The sequence below is a fragment of the Bidens hawaiensis genome, unplaced genomic scaffold, assembly GCF_021521415.1.
Source record: "Bidens hawaiensis isolate Kalapana, Puna unplaced genomic scaffold, B.hawaiensis_p1.1 tig00054876_1, whole genome shotgun sequence".
Taxonomy (NCBI): domain Eukaryota; kingdom Viridiplantae; phylum Streptophyta; class Magnoliopsida; order Asterales; family Asteraceae; genus Bidens; species Bidens hawaiensis.
This window is the reverse complement of record NW_027499885.1, coordinates 41,016-60,703: the sequence shown is the minus strand read 5'-3', so window position 1 is coordinate 60,703 and position 19,688 is coordinate 41,016. Positions and strand designations below refer to the sequence as shown.

The following is a 19,688-nucleotide window of genomic DNA, read 5'->3' as shown; positions in this document are numbered from 1 at the left end:
CACGCATCGTGAGTTGTCAGACCACGTCATCGCGTTACGCGATGATGTAATGGCTTGGTGGATCGCGTATCGCGACACCGCCCAAAGCTTTGGGTTCTGTGAGGCTCCATTGCGTTACGCGATGGTCCCTTGGTCATGCCCGTCGCGTATCGCGAGGGGTTAGAAAGTACGATTTTTTACTTTTTGTCCTTTTTCTTTAGTAGCTTTTCATATATGGGTCTAACTCTCGTTTTCCAAAGTGCGCCATCAAAGCGCCACATTGCGTCCATCGCCCTTCGCTATCTCCGTCGCATTCGCCTTCGTTATCTCCATCGCCATCGTCCTCGCCCTTGCCCGTGCGCGTTGGGTGCTCCGCACCCTCCGTTAGGACCACTAGATGCATGCTTGGCATAAAATAATATTACTATGGAATCTCTAATCCTTATAAAGAGCTTCCATTTCTTTATCACTTTTCATGTGGGATGGATTCTATTTTCCTTATTTATATTCAAGTGGAATGCTTCCACTTTTTTACATCCTTCCATATGGGATGGAGTTTTCTTTTCTTATTTATATTCAAGTGGAAGACTTACCTTAGGAAATCTTTTTATTTCCTTGTTTTCTTAATATGGAATAATTTATTTTCCTTATCTTATCTTTTTGTTATTTATCTTGGAAATATTTTTAGTCGTTTATCTTTATTAATTTGTTATATTTGGACCGAAATTTTGGTGATGTTACATGTCTGAAAGTTTAATTTGATTATTTTGATCGTTTATATGTATAACGAATTCGATTTAGTGTCGGCATGTATATTACGAGAAAACGAATCCATTTGATCGTATTAACTTGATTAAACTGTCAGTGTGAACGAAGATGGTATGTATAACATATTCGTTGATTCAATTTCTATATTGGATGCGAGAATTGAGGTCCAAGACATCACATATTATAATCGAGTTCACGAATAGGAAATTGGGTTTGAGTTTGGATCGGTTAAACGGGTCTGGAACCGGGTATGCAGGTTTGGTGAGTTGTAATGTAAATTTTGCACTTTAGTCCCTATGGTTTAAGGATGGAAACATAACAAGGTACTATTTTAAGTTTAGGTTAAAATCGCCATAATTTGAAAGTTATAATTATATATTATACTAGATGGGTGCCCACGCCATGCAGCGGGAAACGCAGACCTTGGTAATCACGTAATAAGTTTATGGGTGTTTATTGTTCGGTTTGAAACCGTAAACCGTTCAAACCAGTAATTCGGATTGATTTGACGGTTGATTTTTTTTCTTTAACTTTTGGCCAGTTGTTTTCAATTTTCAAAGGTTATGTCTTGGTTTTCGGCGATAATAAAGGTTTGGCTCACGATTTAATTTAAAACCATTAAAACCAGACCGCAGACACGTCTACATAAAATGCATTTTTTTAACTGAAAAAACTATGACAATATCATACTGAAATTAAAGATAAAAATATGTTCATTTTTATGATGTAATTCTTTTAAAAAAATATTAAAGTATGAAAAAGTTATTAATGTTTAAAAATCACGGGGGTATTTGGGTTAAAAGTGAAAATTAAAATAAGATATAGGTAAAAGATTAAGGGTTATTGTTGTAACTATATTTTAAATTTAGTAATAATTGAGGGAGCAATATTGTAACTATATAAAATGAACGTGAGTTTGAATGTGATAATGACTCTTTTGCCCCCAATCAAGGTTGTACCATATGTAATATTAATTACTTGTAAATCCCTTAATATGAAGTGTCTTAATTACCCCTCTTTGGTGTATTAATTAAAAAATAATATAATAATAGTTTACTCGATTAACGTGATAAAATTTCCCGAAAATGAAAATGGGTCGGGTATTTAATAAAAATATTAATTTGAAAAATCCGAGTTGGTACATAAACAAACCTATTGTTCTAATACTAGTAATTAGAATTGTTAACCTTTGTGGGTATTTCTTTAACACACGTATTAAACTAACCAATTAATCGTACAATGTTTTCTTTCATTTTTATCGAGTACCTGTCTAGTACACATGTTTAATAACATGAGTTTGAACGTTAAATAATAAAAGTTACAAAAAAATAGTAATAACATGTTTCAGTATGCTTTGTGTTATACTACAACTATATTTTTAGGTTTTCTCTGTAATTTATTGTAAACTGATAAATTTTATAGCCGCCACAAAGTGTGGCTTCTATTTGCTAGTTTATATAATTTTAAATATTTAACTAAAGAATTTATTATTATTATTATTACACTTAAGATTATGATACTAAATAATACATCAACCTATAATAATAAAAGAAAATAATTCTGGATACATGGTATTTTGACATTAATTTTCACTATCAAATTTTCGTCCAATTCACTTCTTTTCTATTAATGGAAAAGAAATAAAAAATCTTGGTTCTAAATATAGTATTGATTATAAATTTAACATACCGTATTAATTGGTCAATCTCCATTGATTGAATTATTAATGTCATAAATTATATTTAAAGAGTGCACTAGCATTCGATTTTTGAGGCAAATTCGTATTAAAGAAAACTATAATAATTATTTTTTAAATATTTTACTAATATTTAGTCTTAAAAATAATAGACAAAATTTTCAGTTATTATATTTATCATAAGACTATTGTGATAGTTGAACAACAATGTGTTTATAAGAACATCATGAAAGTTGTTCAAAAAGGAAAATCTGGTGTCTTTTTGTCTATGGCCGGATATGAAGTGTAAAACAATTTTGTGAACGACTTTAGCTACATCTTTCAAATCAAAAGATCTCATTGTTTTAAATATTGCTTCTAGAGACATTTCATTATTGTATACCGATGGTAGAACAACTCATTCTTGATTTAAAATTCAAATACATTTGATGATATAAAGTGACTATATTTGTAATAAATTTTTTTACATAATATAAAGAGACTTAGTTTTCTTTTATTATTTGTATTAAATTATTCATTGTAATTTTTACATTAACTTATCACGTGTAATACACGGGTTGCTAATACTAGTTATCATATATAAAATTTATAATCAAAATTCAGAATCAAAGCTTCCATTTCTGGAACTCGAAAAGATTTGTGACGAACTTTGATGTTTGTCTCACTTGAACTGGGGGGGTTTGGAACTGAAACACTTTAGTTAGAAATGGTAAGTGAAGTCAACGTATGGAAATACTTACTATTTGGCCCTTGTAGTATCAAAAAGGTGACATTTTCAGTTCTTGAACAATTATTTCATTTTAGCTTGTGAGAAAAGTTACATCTTTTATGTACCGAGCCAAAGCTAGACTAGGCTTGACCTCTTTTGATAGAGACTGATTCGAGATTGTCAATCTCCCATTAGACCCGTAGAGTGGGTTAGGCTCCAAGAACAAGAGAGAAGAAGAGAAACCAAACTTGAGATAGTTTTCTTATTATTTTTCTTATTGAAACGATTACAATTTATAGGAAAAGAAAACACATAAAATAGGAAAAGATAAACAATAAGGAAACACAATTAGAGTATAATAAGAAAACTAAATAATAGATTAACTTAATTAATATATTATGATTCGACGTATCATCTGTTCTAACTTTTGAGGGCTCAAGATTGTTTTGAGCTCTTTTTATAAAGCTCGAGTTTGGCTCGTAAGCTGTTGTTGAAGCTTGCACATGGACCTTGCTCGGGCCATCTATAATTCTATTAATTATTTTGATATATTATGAAAAAACCTTAGCGAGCCTAGGCTCGGTTGTAGCTCGTGTGCAGTGCTTTAAATGAGCCAAGGGTGACATACGTCTTTTTCGATTTAATCGTATTTGTATTTGTATGGAAAACCCGACCCGTGTTATCGTTCGGATTCTTTGTAATTAATAAAAATAGTGGTTTATATGCAACAAATTTGTTTCACACTTGTTGGATCGCGAAACGTCCTTTTTGGTACCTTAAAAACACCCTTCTATGGCTAAAAACGACTCAAAATAAACTTCAGGGACATAAATCGACAAATAATCAAAGTTGGAGACTAAACCCTACTCCTAGGGGGCGTCTCGCCGCGCGGCCACTAAGGGGCAGGGTGGTCGCGCAGTGCCACCATGTACCTGCAGGTCACTAGCTCGTTTTTTTGTTTGTTTTGTGCATTGTTTGACCAATTTTAACCAGTCACTTGCATGTATACCTCTTATGAGTAAACTATACTTTTTTCACTATAAAAACAAGTCCCATACCCCCATTTTGGTTTGCTCCTTCTTCTTCAAAGTCTCTCAATCTAAGATCTAAGCATCCATTCTTTAAACTCTTGATAGTTTGACTTCTCAAGGTCAAACTCATGCTAATCTTTGTTTCTAACTAATTCTTGTTAATTAAAGATTATTATTATAGCTTGTTTAAAACATACTCCCCTTGTTTCCTTGGATTTCCCTTCTCCGGACATGGTCGGTTTCGTTATTGCTAGGCAAGGCTACATGGAGGACTATTATAGTCCTTGTTAAACACTTCAATTTATGCTTTAATTTTGTTTAATCTTCTTAATATTGTTTAGTTCTTAATTATTTTAGTTTCCAAATCATTTAATAGTTCAATGGTATTTGGGTATGTGGTTACCATCTTCGGTTTCATTCCGAGTCAAGAACCGAACCAAAACCGAACTTTTGTTTAAATATTTTGTTATTAACATATTGTATATAGGATTTGAGTATTATTGTTTCTAAGTTTATTTTGATAAGTTCTATGGTATTGGGTATGTGGTAACCATCCTCGGTCTTATTCTGTGTCAAGGACCGAACCAAGACCGAACTCTCGTTTAACTCATTATGTAATTATTTTAAAACAAATTGTATGTAAGATTTAAGCGTTTAAGTTCTTTTATTTATATTTTGTATTTGTTATTATAATATGGATTTGTTGGACCCAAACTTGATCACATACCAAGTCTTGAACCAACTAAACCGAATCAAACCGAACTAAACCGAGTTCACTCGCTTAAAACACAATAGTTATGTTTAGCGTCACCGAATCTGACTTTTTCTTTTAAGACCTTTACAAACTAATTATAAATATTTTCTTAAATTACTTGGTATGTCGGATCCAACTTGATCTCATAACAAGCTTCGATCGACTAACCGAACACTATTTAAAATCGCGTTTTGGTATATCTAACAAGGGGTCGTGCACTATTGCATTAAAACCAATCCCCACATATTTACTTAACAAAGGTTAAGTAAAACTAATGAATAGAATACCGAGACCCGATTTTGAGCAAACTTACTTTTCAAAAACCGTTACTTTGGTTTCCTATGTATTTACACTTTAACCCTCAAACTTTAATTATTTATCTTACTTGTCATGTTATTTTACTTTAAAGCTTTTAAGACCATCTACTAACTCAAGACCCCCTCAATCTAGGTCTTGCTCGTTGAACTTACCTTTCCGTTTTACCGCAAACTAATCCTTCAAGTTATTATTTCATGTGAGTAATCACACTCCCCCTTTTTATGCTTTTATACTTTTGGGGGTGGCATGCGTACCATATTCAAACTTACTTGTTTTATGATCTCATTATCAAATCCACAATTCAACATTATGTGTTATTACGAATATATGCTCGATCTTTGTTTATGCCTCAAATTAATTATGTGCAAGAGTGTTTATTTTTATGTTGTTCTTGAGCCTCAATAAGTATGATCATATGCACCCCTAACTACTTTAGCCTTGTTCTAGTAGAATAGGGCCTCATTCTCCGAGTATTTTGGTTGTTACCAAATAGAAAGAAGCCACAGTTATTTACTTTACATTTACAATGGTTGTTGCATTATTCTATTTACACATGTGAATTGTGATTTTTGCCTCGTTATATACATATGTCAAAACTAGTGTATCGCTCACAAACATTCGTGTTGATCAAATCTATTTTTACGCATGTTACAGGTTTACTCTTAGGTTGCTCGTGAACATTGAAGACTCATCACTTAGTTCATACCTTTAGGATACTTTAATAAATTCAGTGATTATATGAAATTGTTTGTATTTTATCTTGGACACGTTGTATTTGTGATTATTGAATGGAATAAACAAGTTGAGTAAATATTATCACTTTAATAGTGTCATAGTGTTCTTGAGCAATCTGCTGCACCCCGGCATGTTCCGCCGCCTTTGGTCGGGGTGTTGGGCTTGGCTCGAGTTAGTCCGTGAGGTGTGAAACTAATACATAGAAGTCTAAAAAAGAACTTAAAAATACAATAGGCTCGTTAAAACTTGATGAGCTTAAACGATCTTCTTATACAAGACTTGTGCTCGACAACTAAATGAGCTTGATTTGAGACTCAGGCTCGATAAGGCCCAGCTTGTTTCAAGCTATTTATTAATCCGATATTGAGTAGCTCGCAAATAACTTGACTCATTTGCGCCCCGAGTTTCTAGCTAACCTTCTAATTCGCATGACCGACCTCAAATTACTCATAAGAACTATTATGTTATGCAAAACTTGTAATTAAAGTTATCTTGAGTTGAATAACTAAAACATATATTTAGTTTTTACATTTTACTAAGTGTATTGCTACAATTAGGTGTTGGTTATAACCACCATCCCTCTTAGCTTCTAAGCTCATGATAACGGTCCGGCATACGCCTTTATTTTTAAGAATCCTCCCCCAAATGCCATCCAAGTCCCACATATATCTTAGACAAAGTGCATTAACACGTACTAAAAAGTGTCAACTACAACATCGGTGACTTCGTGAGTTAAGTTCACATACACATACAAATATTTATGGGTATGGTGTATTCTTAATCAAGTCCACGCCCAATCCTGCATGCGAGCATAAGTCCCCCGACTTAAACCTGAATGTAAACATGTTCTTGATCATTCTTCTGCTAAACAATGATCTACCAACCTGGTAGACTACATGCTGCAAACGAGCCACAAATTTCTGTGTGTATTGATCACCCTGACACCCTCACATGCATCTTTGCTCTAACCTTGATAAGGACCATGATCTCTTTATGATCTCTCTTGATATGGAAGATATATTAAAGCATGATATACTTAAGAATATGATGATAATATGAAGCTATTATTTTTGCAAGAGGCTCAAGACAAAGTATGATGAAGAAAATTTGCCTAGCACCCGTATGACAGGTCTAAGGTTGGGTTATGCCATTCGTCGTACTCCCTTGGTTGATCTAAGGTCGAACTATGCACATGCTCATTGTGATTCATCTTTGTCTTTTGAAGATAAGTTTGTTGCAATGAGTCCAAAAAGAACATATGCTGACCATGCTTGCAAGGTATTAATCACTGAAAATAGGAACATCATTTGAGCTTTGCCTTGTCTAAAAATAAAGAGAAAGCAATATTTAATATGCTACGAGAGTAAGAGTGTTTTGGCTTCGTCTCGTCTCTCATTGTTTGGTTGACCCATCTTTTTACATTGATTTCACATAGTTGGTCTAATAAAAATGAGAGTTATTTATAAAAACTTACATCTGTCTTTATAAAAATCTCATCCATAAATGATTATATTGTCTCTCGTTGATTCTCTTCAATGTATCTTCATTTTGCATCTATTTTTTTCATCGTTGAAGAAATACCATGTGCAGGCGTTTAATTAACATTCAGTTAAATCTCAGAGGCAGGACGATCGTTCCTCAGTCTAGTCATCCAGTTATCGTGGATCTTGATATGATTAATTTAAACTTGTTTTGACCTAACACCAAACCCTAGTACCCTACACACCTCATGTTTTGCCATGCTTATGTAGAAATATCCGTTTACATATTTATTCCTAAAACATATATGATTCTCTTACATCTTTCATTAATAAACACCTGTCAAATCTTGGCTTTGCTTTTACTAATGTAAGAAGTGGCGAAGCTTGACTCGGGTTGGGTCAAATCGGGCTTTTGTCTAGACCGGTTCAGATCTAAACCAGTTTTCAAGAGGACAGTATTGGTTTTGACCGGTTTAAAATTGAGTTTTTACTGTTTCACTTTAGGTTTGATCGTGTTCAAACCAATTGCGTATTACAGAATTACAAACCAATTTCAACCCAATGGTTTTGTTCAGGTCCAAATTGCGTCCAACCAAATCATGTCCGAGTGTCCAACTCATATTAATAAAACAAGTTTGGTTCCTAGGCCGGTTTTTTTTTTTGGCATCCCTACTTTGTTTACCATTCTATATAACAAATTTTGATTCGTTAGATTAATGCAGCAACTAACCTAAGCATGGAAAAACAAATCACATTAATTAGAGCTCCTACAACAGAGATAAAAATGTGGTCAACATGCAAACCATCCAAACCCAAAAAACCAACCCCTCTAAAACAAATACTACAGGGGCGGAAACACTTTCGGAGGCAGTACGTTTCAATGTAGGAGAAGCACATAAACAACACCACCGCTTTGATTTTTACCCCGTCTGATGTTGAATCATTAAAAGTGTGAGCGGCACATGTTTATTAACTAACGGTTCGATGAATGAGGTTAACTGGTCAGACTAAAATTGTTAAGTCAAATGAAAACTTTGTCCATTAATTTCTAAATTGTTAGGACTAACACTGTTACACTGATAATTTATAAAACCACATGGACTAAAACCAACTTCATTCAAGTCATTACATATGATTATAGAAACGTTAAACTTCATTACATTTAGACAAATAAATTACATATTTAACAATGTATATTCCATTACAAACACCATCTCATTTAGCTTACCCAAGTTAACAATATAATTTATAAATTTACCACACATTTGTCATTGGAAACTGATCATGAACCTAAAGATGCAGTGCATAGGGGTTCGGTGCACCATAATAAGCCAGAGGCAGAGTTGCTTGCGGTCGCACCGGTGGATAGAACATTGGTGGAGCTTGAGCTGCCGCCATCAACGCCACCGGATCATTATTATTCCTGATAAATAAAAATATAGAAATCTATTATATAGATGTATATAATATAGTAATTCTATAAATTATATATATACACATACTATCATTTGTTGAATTTTATAAATATTACAGTTAATTACACAGATGGTCACTGTGGTTCGAACAAAGCAACAGGTTTGAGTACTTTCAAAAGTTGCATGCTCGGGTTTTGCGGTTACGAATTTGAATATCAACACTAACTTCTGCAACTTTTCTATAAAGTCTATATGCAAAATGACCAAATGCCCCTATTAAAGAATAAAAAGTAAATAAACATGACAATTTTTAGACATGACCAAAATACCCCTGCTATCAAGAACACATGAAGCCAAAATCTTGAGTCTTGACAATCCTCCCTACATCCTAAATTCTAAGTGTTCAATGCTTATAATGATCAGATCCATGCGTTAAAGTTCAAGGGTATTTTAGTAATTTATCAAACTTATTAGAAAAGTTAATAGACCCACAGAGCCCAAACATGCAACTTTTCAAAGTTGGTACCCGAACATGTTACTTTGCCTCAAACCACAGGAACTATCTGTGTAATTAACTTTAAAAAAATTAAAACATTAAAATATGGTTTCTTTCAAATCATGAAACTTACATTGAATGTTGACCACCAGTTTGTTGCATCATTTGTGTGTATATGTACTCATCAACTCTCTGTTTTGCCAATGCAACCTATTTTCAATCAAATTTAATTAATTATCATTTAAAAAATAAACTTTTATTTTGTGCCACGTCAGCAATTGCTAGAAAGACCAACCTGTTGAGCACTACCACCCAAATGAATTTGTCTATGTTTGTTTTCACCTTTACCACCATGAACCTGCAAGATATTAAAAACAAATTCAGCAAAAACTACAAATAAAATGCATTTAAACACATTGTAAAATAATAAATAAATAAATAAATAAATGGAAAATAATCAATTACTTTAATTGTTGCTCCTGATTCTGTTCTTATCCTTGATATGTTCGATCCATTTCTTCCAATTAATCCACCAATAAACGTCTCGGATATCATCATCTCCAAAGTTACATATTCAGCTGATCATGACATCACGTTTAGAAACTAAGTAAATGAACCGAGCATACAATCAAACACACAAAATTAAACGAACGAGGTTCGTGTTCGTTAAGAAAATGAGTGTGTTCGTTTGTTAATATTATAGACAAACGGAAAGAACATAGCTGAAATTAGATCAACGAACATAACCGGTTGAACCCCAGTTAAAAGTAAATGCAGACATCAATGATTGTCAGGCTAATTAGTACGTAATAAAACTAGACTAACTGTAGTGGGTCTAAAAAATTTTAATGGATAAATAAACAAAAGAACTTGAATGAACAAACATAAACAAGCGTAAGTGATTGAACATAATGAACAACCGAAACATGTGTTCATGTTCGTTCGTTTAACTATACGAGCAAAAAATTTTGTGAACGAACTTACAAAGAGTAGAATATAAAGGAGCGTATATGATCAACAAAAATGAACTAACGGAACGTGTTCATGTTTGTTTGTTTAACATAAACAACCTTTACAAACGGGACATGTGTTCATCTTCGTTTGTTTAACTATATGAACAAAACGTTTTGTTGATTTCCATTTGTTTACCAAAGAAACGAACACAAACGAGCTTCCCGCCGAACGGTTCACTGAACGTTCAGTTCGTTTACAGAGACTGATTGAGATTCAAGTGAGAAGTACTAAATAACCTGAAGAAGGGTCCACATATTGCTGAGGAGGCCGATTCATGAAACCAAGATTATAAGTTGGGCTGATGGAGATTATTTGCTTAGGTGGATTATCCCTACATATAATAATAATAATAATAACAACAATAATAGTAATAATAATAATAATAGTAATAAATCAAGCCATATACATATTATAAATCATAACATAGAATCACTAGAATCCAAACCTTAATTGACGTCCAATCTCTACAAGTGCCTTCAACACTGCAGGAACGGCCCCTGATATCTACAATTATTTTAAATAAATAAATAAATTTATTCAATAATTTAGTTAATAAAGCCACTTTAAAAAAAGATAAAAAGCAGTAATTAACTACCTGTACTACTCGATCAGATTCATGAGTAGATGCACATAATAGTAATTGATTTTGAGCAAGTACTGTAACAGTTGCACCAGAGGAGTTTCTTAGTTGACCGATGTTTTGACCAGATACACCGATCAATCCGCCAGCTTGGCAACCAGATATGAACAGTCTTATTGTGTTTGCTGCTACGTGTCCTGTTGTGACTTTCTGTCCTTCGGTGTTATTATCATCCTACATGTTAGAAATTAGGTACACATTTCATCAGCAACAATAAAACCAAAAACAAAAAAAATAAATAATTAAATAATAAAAAAACAAAGAAAAATAAATACATAGATAATAAAATAACAAAAAAAAAAGAGAAACACATAAAAAAGTGAACAAACACACTGCTTTGACTTCGCAATTAATATCAACTTTCCATAAAAGTCAACAAACATTGTTATACCGTATAAAGAGTACTGCTTAAAAAACAAAAACAAAAACCTTAGCTGTTAAAACTGTAAGATATTCTATCTTATTGTGTCAAAATCCAAACTGAACTGCGCACTTTATAAAGCTGATATAATAGACAATATATGTATAATCAAGAAAGTATATGCTTCCAAACAAGCATATATTTTAAATGGAGTAACAATTGGAAGAAATAACCTTAAACCTTTGTGTAATACTGTACCGAAAAATTACCGAGTCTGACTCGGTAGTGATTATTTTCAAAGAACGACTCTGGTTATAAAGTGAAAGAACAACCAGGATTATCAGTATCAATATCATCATAACCTTGGTATAAAAGTAATGCATAAAAATATAAAAGGATTATCAATATCAATATAGCCTTGGTATAGAAGTTATGCATGAACTTAATGCTCTCAAGACAGAAACCCTAATAATATTCTTGCAGCATTTATAGCCAATCAATTAATAGAGCTTCTTTACGCAAAGCCATAAAAAGGCTATGTAACTTAATTGACTGAGCAACCGGTAAACCGAAACCAAGGAAGAGAAAGTGATGAGTATTTGCTACTTTTGGGTGTCGCCATCCGGTGTTGGTTGCAGGCTCATGTAATTGCTTCCAATAACAGAACAAGGCGCTTAGATCCATCAATTATGTTTTTGAGAAGATGGTAGCATTTTAAAATTACTAAAACTAATGTAAGTAAATATAGAAGCAAAAGTAAGTGTTGTGACTTGTGACCAAGAGATAGATAGCAAGCTAATGGGTCGGAGATTACTTGGTAAGTTTATCATGGGGGCAAAAGAGCTACGACTTTTCTTGCTTTAATCCTTGGTAGAACCAAATCACTAAGTTATAATTAGACAGTATCTTGGAAAACCTCCTACCATACAACAAACTATCAAGGCAAGTCAAATGGTCATATGGCATATGAGAAGACCAAAGATGGGTGTTCTGAATAAGTTAATTTATAACTCAAAATTTCTAAAATATATAACCATGTGATTTACAAAGATTAAGTATAGTATCAGTCAACACACAAGTAAACCAGCAGTCACTAGTTCAAAGGTGTAACAATAAGTAGAGAGGAAGAATGAATGGGAGCAGGGGAATACGTTGACATAGGGAGCGGGGGTGGGAGGGGAGGGGGGAAGGGATAAGATTGGGGGGGGGGGGACTTCGCGAAAGTGGAAAGAGACTGTTATAGTTACCTTTGGCCTCCAAATGCAAAATCTGCTTTATTAGATGCAGCCCATTTTCTCTCATAATCTACATCTGCTCTATCAACAGCGCCAATATTAAGAAAGAAAACAACTTTAGCACATATTCTAACAAAAGGTAAAGGGGGAGGGGGTTGGGGGCGGAAACCAGACCATCGGGAATGGGTGCTAGTTTTGATTAACCATAATTTAAAAAGAAAAGTTTTAGTAATATGCACTGTAAATATGAAGTTATGATTTAGATTACACCAGCAAAACCAAGATTAAAAAGTTAAGACTAGATATATCATTACCATGAGAACCAACGTGCCAATTTGACGGAGCGCATTCTCTGCCTCAGTAAAAGTGTTCTCACTGTCTTTAGAGCTTATGATGATTACACGCTCCTCGTGTCGCTGCATTCAACAAAAAACAAACATATAATTACATAAGTAACATATAAACCAGATTCTAAAAAGAAAATTATGCACACGGTATAAACATTAAAACATCATCCCATTACAAATAGTCTCTTTGCAGCACATAATCATAGACACTTCACATAATCACACTGCAGTTAATTCTAAACAACTTAAAACACACTAATTATAACCTAAACATATCAATATATAAGCATACACAATAAATAATCATAATCAATTTTAAAAAGCAAAAGATAATAACTGCTAATAACTTTACGAATAAATTGTTGTGATTGAAATGGAAAACAATCAATACCATAATGAAGTAAGTAATGAGTTGAAATAAACTAGCAAAAATCAAGAGTTTTTATTTCACTAGAGTGATGTCCTTAGTTAATCCTATAATTCATATCAGGATAAAGTACTCTTTTTAGCTTAAACTTTGATCATTGATGTAGTACACTATTATAAGTAATCGTTTCTATATGTCACTTGGTCATATCATCTGACCAATTATAACTTTCTTGATTTAAATATTTGAACGATTTTAAAAAGACTCAAAAAAATACTAATATTTAATGAAAAAATAAGTTAGTGCATATCTTGATTTTTAATTGACTTTTTTCAAAAAAGGTAAGATCCAGTGAATCGAAAACAATTAATTAAGAATAATTCTTTTTATGGAACAGACATATCAATATGCATAAATAATACCTTTTCTTCCAATGTTAATAGGACTAGGACTTCTTTTTCCGATGGCAAGAAAAAGTCTTTGTCGTATGTTGGCTTTTCAGAGTGTTCTATTGTTAAGCAGAGTCATGTTTTTTTCTATAAATCTTTCTATTAAGCAAATAAATAGCAGTTTTTAACAGTCATGAACAAATTGTAACCTAAGTTTATCACACAGATCAATTCATCCACAAAGAAATCCACAAATTATGCAAAAAAAGCAATAAATCATAGAACGTTCACATAATCACAACACAGTCGATTCGAAAGAACTTAAAACACATTACTTGTAACCTAAACATATAAATATACATGCGTACACGATTGATAACCGTAATTAGTTTGAAAACACAGTAGACAATAGCAGCTATGAACCTAAATTATCACACAAATCAATTCAACGCAAAGAAATCGACAAATTACAGAAGCGGCAATTGATCATAGACCTTTCACATAATCACAATGCAGTTGATTCTAAAACTTAAACACACTAATTGTTACCTAAAAATATCAATATATAAGCATACACGAGATGATCATAAATATCTTAAGAAAAAACAATAAACAACGGTAGCTACGAACAAACTGTGGCATAAATTTATCACAAACAAATCAACTAATTTCAGATGCATAAGAAGCAATTAATCATAGACCTTTCACATAATCACACCGCAGTTTATTCTAAACAACTTAAACACACTAATTGTAACCCTAACATATCAATATCTAAGCATACAGAATGAATAATCATACCTATTTTGAAAAGAAAATAACACATAATAGCGGCTATGAACAAAGTGTAACATAAATTTACTACATAAATCATTTCATGCAAATATTACAGATTTAAAACCAAATGATCTAATAACCAATGATTCTAATAAGTCACATTTCGCTCAAACACTAACCTAGGGCAAACATAAGCAGCAATTAATCATAGACCTTTAAAATAATCAAAACCGCATTCGATACTTTTTTATTTCCTAGCGGCTGAGGTATCAGCTAATTTAACAACTTAAACACACACTAATTATAACCTAAACATATTTAATAATTTTAACGAGACAGATCATAATAACTTAATCAGCAATTAACGAACCGCAACGGCATCCGCAATCTTAATATTAGCCTTCGTCTCATCTCTGATCTTCTGAATCCGGTGTCCACCTTTACCGATCACTTTTCCGATCTCTTTTGACGGCAATAATATTCTGAATATTATGTCTTGACTTAATACTATCCGACGCTTAATCGCCTGCACTTCGTTTGCAGATTCATCGGTCACGTTGGTATCCTCACGGCCGCGTTTTGCTGACGCCGGAGGAGGAGCTTCCGCCGTTGCCGTTGCCGTTGCCGTTGCCGTTGCCGCCGTGGACGGTGGCCGTGGTGGGGTTAGGGTTTGGTTGTGGTGGTTTGACATGTTGTTATCATAAAAAGAAAAGTATTTTATATTTTTTATATTTTGCTACTTACTACCGGGTGTCTATAAACTCGTCACATAACAGTTGTATACTTGTATGTGTAATCTGGTGCCCGTATATGCGTAACGATACATTAAATTAACCTTTTTGTCTCACGTTATCTGACCATAACTATTTCTGGCATGTGATCCGAACCCAATTGAGTGTTTGCTAGTTCTAACTTGTAATTACGTAATATGTTAAGCTTTTTAAATAAAAATAATATAGTAATACCGTACTCGAATTACAGAGAATCAAATACTGGTTTTATGGTGCATTTTTTTTAATATATATATATATACATTAACGTGTGAAAAAGTTGTGGTTGTTTGAAAGTCGTACGGATATTAAATTTAGGATAAGGGGTAAATGTGTAATGAAGAAAATTTTATATAGTAAGGAAAGAGTTATATGGTTTATGAGGTGTTGTCTCTTCGTCAATTGGTTGTCTTTTTTTACATATATAGAAGGGGCAATTTGGTAAATAGACCCCTAACTTTAAAGAATTTTGTTTCAGTCCATATGGTTTATGAGGTGTTTGGTTTGAGTCCTTCCACCTTCATCACCAACACCATCACCATCACCATCACCATGACCTCCTTCGTTCACTACCACCGGCAACATACCTTGATATTAAGTTAAATTTCAAGTTGAAGCAATAATAAGTCAATTGTATTAAGTCCATTTTCAACTCCAAAGTTTTTGACTTTTATGGCCATAGAAGTTGGATAATTAAAGAAAGAGAGATTTCTCAAATGCAAAAATATAACCCATGCATGATCCTCTTTCGGGCAACATACGCACCTTGGATCCGATCTCATTCCTTCAAACATACCTTCGATGAATTGAATAATACACTGATTTGATTTTGATTAATACCGATGAACAACCCCAAACCTGTCGTGATTTTTTACGTCAGATTACTTTCTCGAAACCCTTCCAATATTGGTAACTGAGGGTGTGTATGGGATTGTTTATTTTAGCCAACTTTTAACGTTTAAATTTTTAAAAAGTTAAAAAGGTGTTGTATATGTGCGGAGATAAGTTGATAAGTTACAATATTGTAACTTATAACTCATCCCAAAATAAGTTATAAGGAGGTAAAAATAAGAGATCCCAAGCACCCCCTAAGACCGCCAAACCACACCCCGATTCCACCAAATCCTAAGTTGTCACCACGCTCTAATGGAAGCACCTTCACTTTCCCCTATTTTCCCTAATGGGTTTATTACGTTGACATATTTGGTTTACAATTTTCAAATGATTGATGATATACTAATGACTTCGCGTTAGATGGAAGCGATATCAGCAGAGCTCAATTTCATATTACATGCGTTTAATTTCATATATGAGATAGTGTGTTCGTCACAAGTCAAAATTAAGGTTTATAAAAGTCAAAATCAGAGTTAGTTGATCAAATTGTTGATTGGTATTGGACCGTTTAATGAACCTGGCTGGTATAGAAATGATTTTTATGATCAATTTTAAGTTTTAATTGTTCAATTTGATTCATGTTCAGAGACAGTTAAGTGTTGTAACATCTTGAAATTTCTAAAAATAATATTAACCATATTATTTAATTATGGTGGGAAAGTTTACTCGAGTTAGTAGAGAAATAATAAAATAAAATAGGAGTTATTGCAACTCGGGCTTGTGTTGGGTTAAGTAATACGGGTAATGGACTTGGGTTAGTAGAGAAAGGAAGAAAAGACATGGGCTCAAGCCCATGACCCATAATATATAAACCATAATTACCCATTAATTCATTCATTTCACATATTCCATACATCACCCAAAAGACACACTTAAGTTATCTCTCTAGTTTCTCTTTTTCTCTCTAGCCGAACCAAGGGTAAACCGAGCACCGATCCAAGGTAATGATAGTATGATATTGTATGAACCCAAACCCGCTAGATCTAGTTGCGAAACGACGAGCCGACACCTTAAACCGTTAAAGTCACGAGATCCGGATGGAATCGGGTATAAACCGGTCAAAAGATGAGCTTAGGGATCACCCTAGCTTAGATTTGGATCGAACGGGACGAAAAATGGTGAAAACGGTGGTGAAATAAGCAAGATCTCGCTTTTCCAGCGAGATCCTGGTTTTTCGGCAATGACGGCGCCGGAAAAACGTGTACGAGGATGAAAATGATATTAAAACCCCAACCCTAATTTGTTATGTGAAACTAACGAATTAAAGGTAATTCGTGAACGGAGGTTTAACGAACTAGCCCTAATTCGTGAACTGATTCGTTAATGAAGGAATGACGAACTAGCTCCGATTCGTTAAGTAATTCGTTATGATGATTCGTTAAGGAAGAACAACGAACTAGCTTCAATTCATTATGCAGTTTGTTATGTTCATTCGTTAAAGCCAGTTCGCTATGGAAAGCCAATTCGTTATGATAAATCAAGATAACGAATCAAGTGATTCGTTACTCGCCCAGTTCGTTATAACGAATCAGGTGCTTCATTATTCATCAGTTCGCTATGTCAAGATAACGAATCTGGCTGGGTTCTGGATAACGAATTAGAAGTTTGAAAGAATGACAGAAAGGTCCCTAGACTTAGAATAAATGGTTTAATTACATATTAGCCCCTGGACTTTATTAATTAATGAAAGATACCTTTAAAAGTTAACGTGTAACGATTAACTAACTGGGTAATGACTCAATGAAGTAAAATCGGCTTAAACGCTTAAGATTAGTTAAGTAAGCAGTAAGAAGGACTAGAGCAATATTTAATATTGTATCTATTAAACAGTTAGTCGCGCATAACTAAGGAAGGAATAACCTTAAACGGTGGACGCAACTAAGATCAGGTGAGTTTCTAGCCCCATTTCTTGTTATGTTTTCGGGGCTGTGTGCATACTCGATGTGAAGTGTGAATACACTTACCTTAAGTGGTAAGTGTATGCTATAGATGATATATGAGTTATCTAAGAATGCTTGTCAGTGCGTGAATGATATTCGGATATTGCACGTACCTTCAAGGATAGTGATTGCTAGATGATTATTAGTGTGTGTGAATGCTATGATGTGACTTGCTTATTATGTAAATAATGAACTGATAGGAAGTGTGTTATAAACAAGTAGAAGTAGAGTGTGATGGAAGTGGAGAGGGGTCTAGTAAGGGTGTTAGGAGCATGACGATAGTACGTGGTAGGGTAAGCCTATACGTGCCTTTGTTATTAAAGTGGCATAACGTGAGTGCGTGCGAGGACAAGCCTCTATGTGCCTTCGTTAATAAGTGGCATAACGTGAGTGCGTGCGAGGACAAGCCTCTACGTGCCTTCGTTAATTAGTGGCATAACGTGAGCGCGTGGGAGGAAAAGCATCTACGTGTCTTCGTTAATAAGTGGCATAACATGAGTACGTGGGAGGACAAGCCTCCATGTGCTTCCGTAAATAAGTGGCTAAGTCGTTAAGGTAGTTAAGTGGTTAAGTGGTAAGGTGAGCAGGATAGATAGACGGCTATGTGTCTTCGGACATGTATATAAATGCATGTAGTGGTTGTATGGTAAGTTGCTTGATTAACTAGAACTCACTCAGCGTAGCTGACTTTTAGTATGCACGCAGGTGAGCAGACTAAGGAGCTAGCATGAGGATGGCACATGGCATGGATTGAACGGCTGGCATCTGAAGATGGAAGAAACGATGTTTTAAATATGATGTTTTCTGTTATGGTTTTAAAGAAAAGATTAAATGTTTTGTAATAAACGGTTAAAGTTTTATATTTCGCGAAAATTTTAATAAACTCTGATTTGTGAGAACTGTGTTTATGAGTAAATCTGACGCTAAAGTGAGGCACCGAGAACATGGCATTACAAGTTTGGTGATTCGTAGCATCATTTTGAGATAGTTATATTATTAATCTTTCTTATTTTTATTTCTCTTTCCATTGATAACCTTAATTCCGCATAAAGATTGCCTTTTACCAAGATTTGATGTTTTTTATACAAAACTTGAAAACCCAGAAAAAGTTAAACGAGACCACGTCAGTTGTGGTTCGATCTTTAAGAATGTAAGGCCCCGTTACCGGTGCCCTACATTTGGTGTTGGATTTACTCATAAACACAGTTCTGAACATTAGAGTTAATTAAAACTTTCGCGGAATAATAATAATTGTCAACCATTCATTACAAGCATTCTTAACTTGTCTTTTAGAACATAACATGAAAGATAATATTAAAACATCACGACAAAACTTCAGATGCCAGCCTCTTCAGTCCTGCCATGTGTCCATCTCAAACCAGCTGTCTCGATCTATTAACCTGCGTGCATACTAAAAGTCAGCTACGCTGAGTGAGTTCTAGTTAATCACATAACTTACTTTACATACACATATACGTGCCCGAAGGTACGCATTACATACATAACCTGTACTTCATTCGTCCATACACATTTATAGCTAACCTTACATTATAAGGGCATTTCACCCTACAT

At 33.9% G+C, this 19,688-nt stretch overlaps 1 protein-coding gene across 1 annotated transcript; it reads right to left on the bottom strand.

Moving 5' to 3' along the window:
- Positions 1-8,567: 8,567 nt before the first annotated feature.
- On the bottom strand, positions 8,568-15,203 carry LOC143600769 (uncharacterized). Its single transcript, XM_077078360.1, has 9 exons — positions 14,883-15,203; positions 12,947-13,048; positions 10,992-11,210; positions 10,842-10,900; positions 10,633-10,727; positions 9,848-9,960; positions 9,678-9,740; positions 9,516-9,592; positions 8,568-8,894 (listed from the first exon to the last, which is right to left on the bottom strand). Exons 1-9 carry the CDS (start codon positions 15,201-15,203, stop codon positions 8,762-8,764), a joined length of 1,182 nt encoding a protein of 393 aa, XP_076934475.1. The 3' UTR covers positions 8,568-8,761.
- Between the last annotated feature and the right edge of the window lie 4,485 nt (positions 15,204-19,688).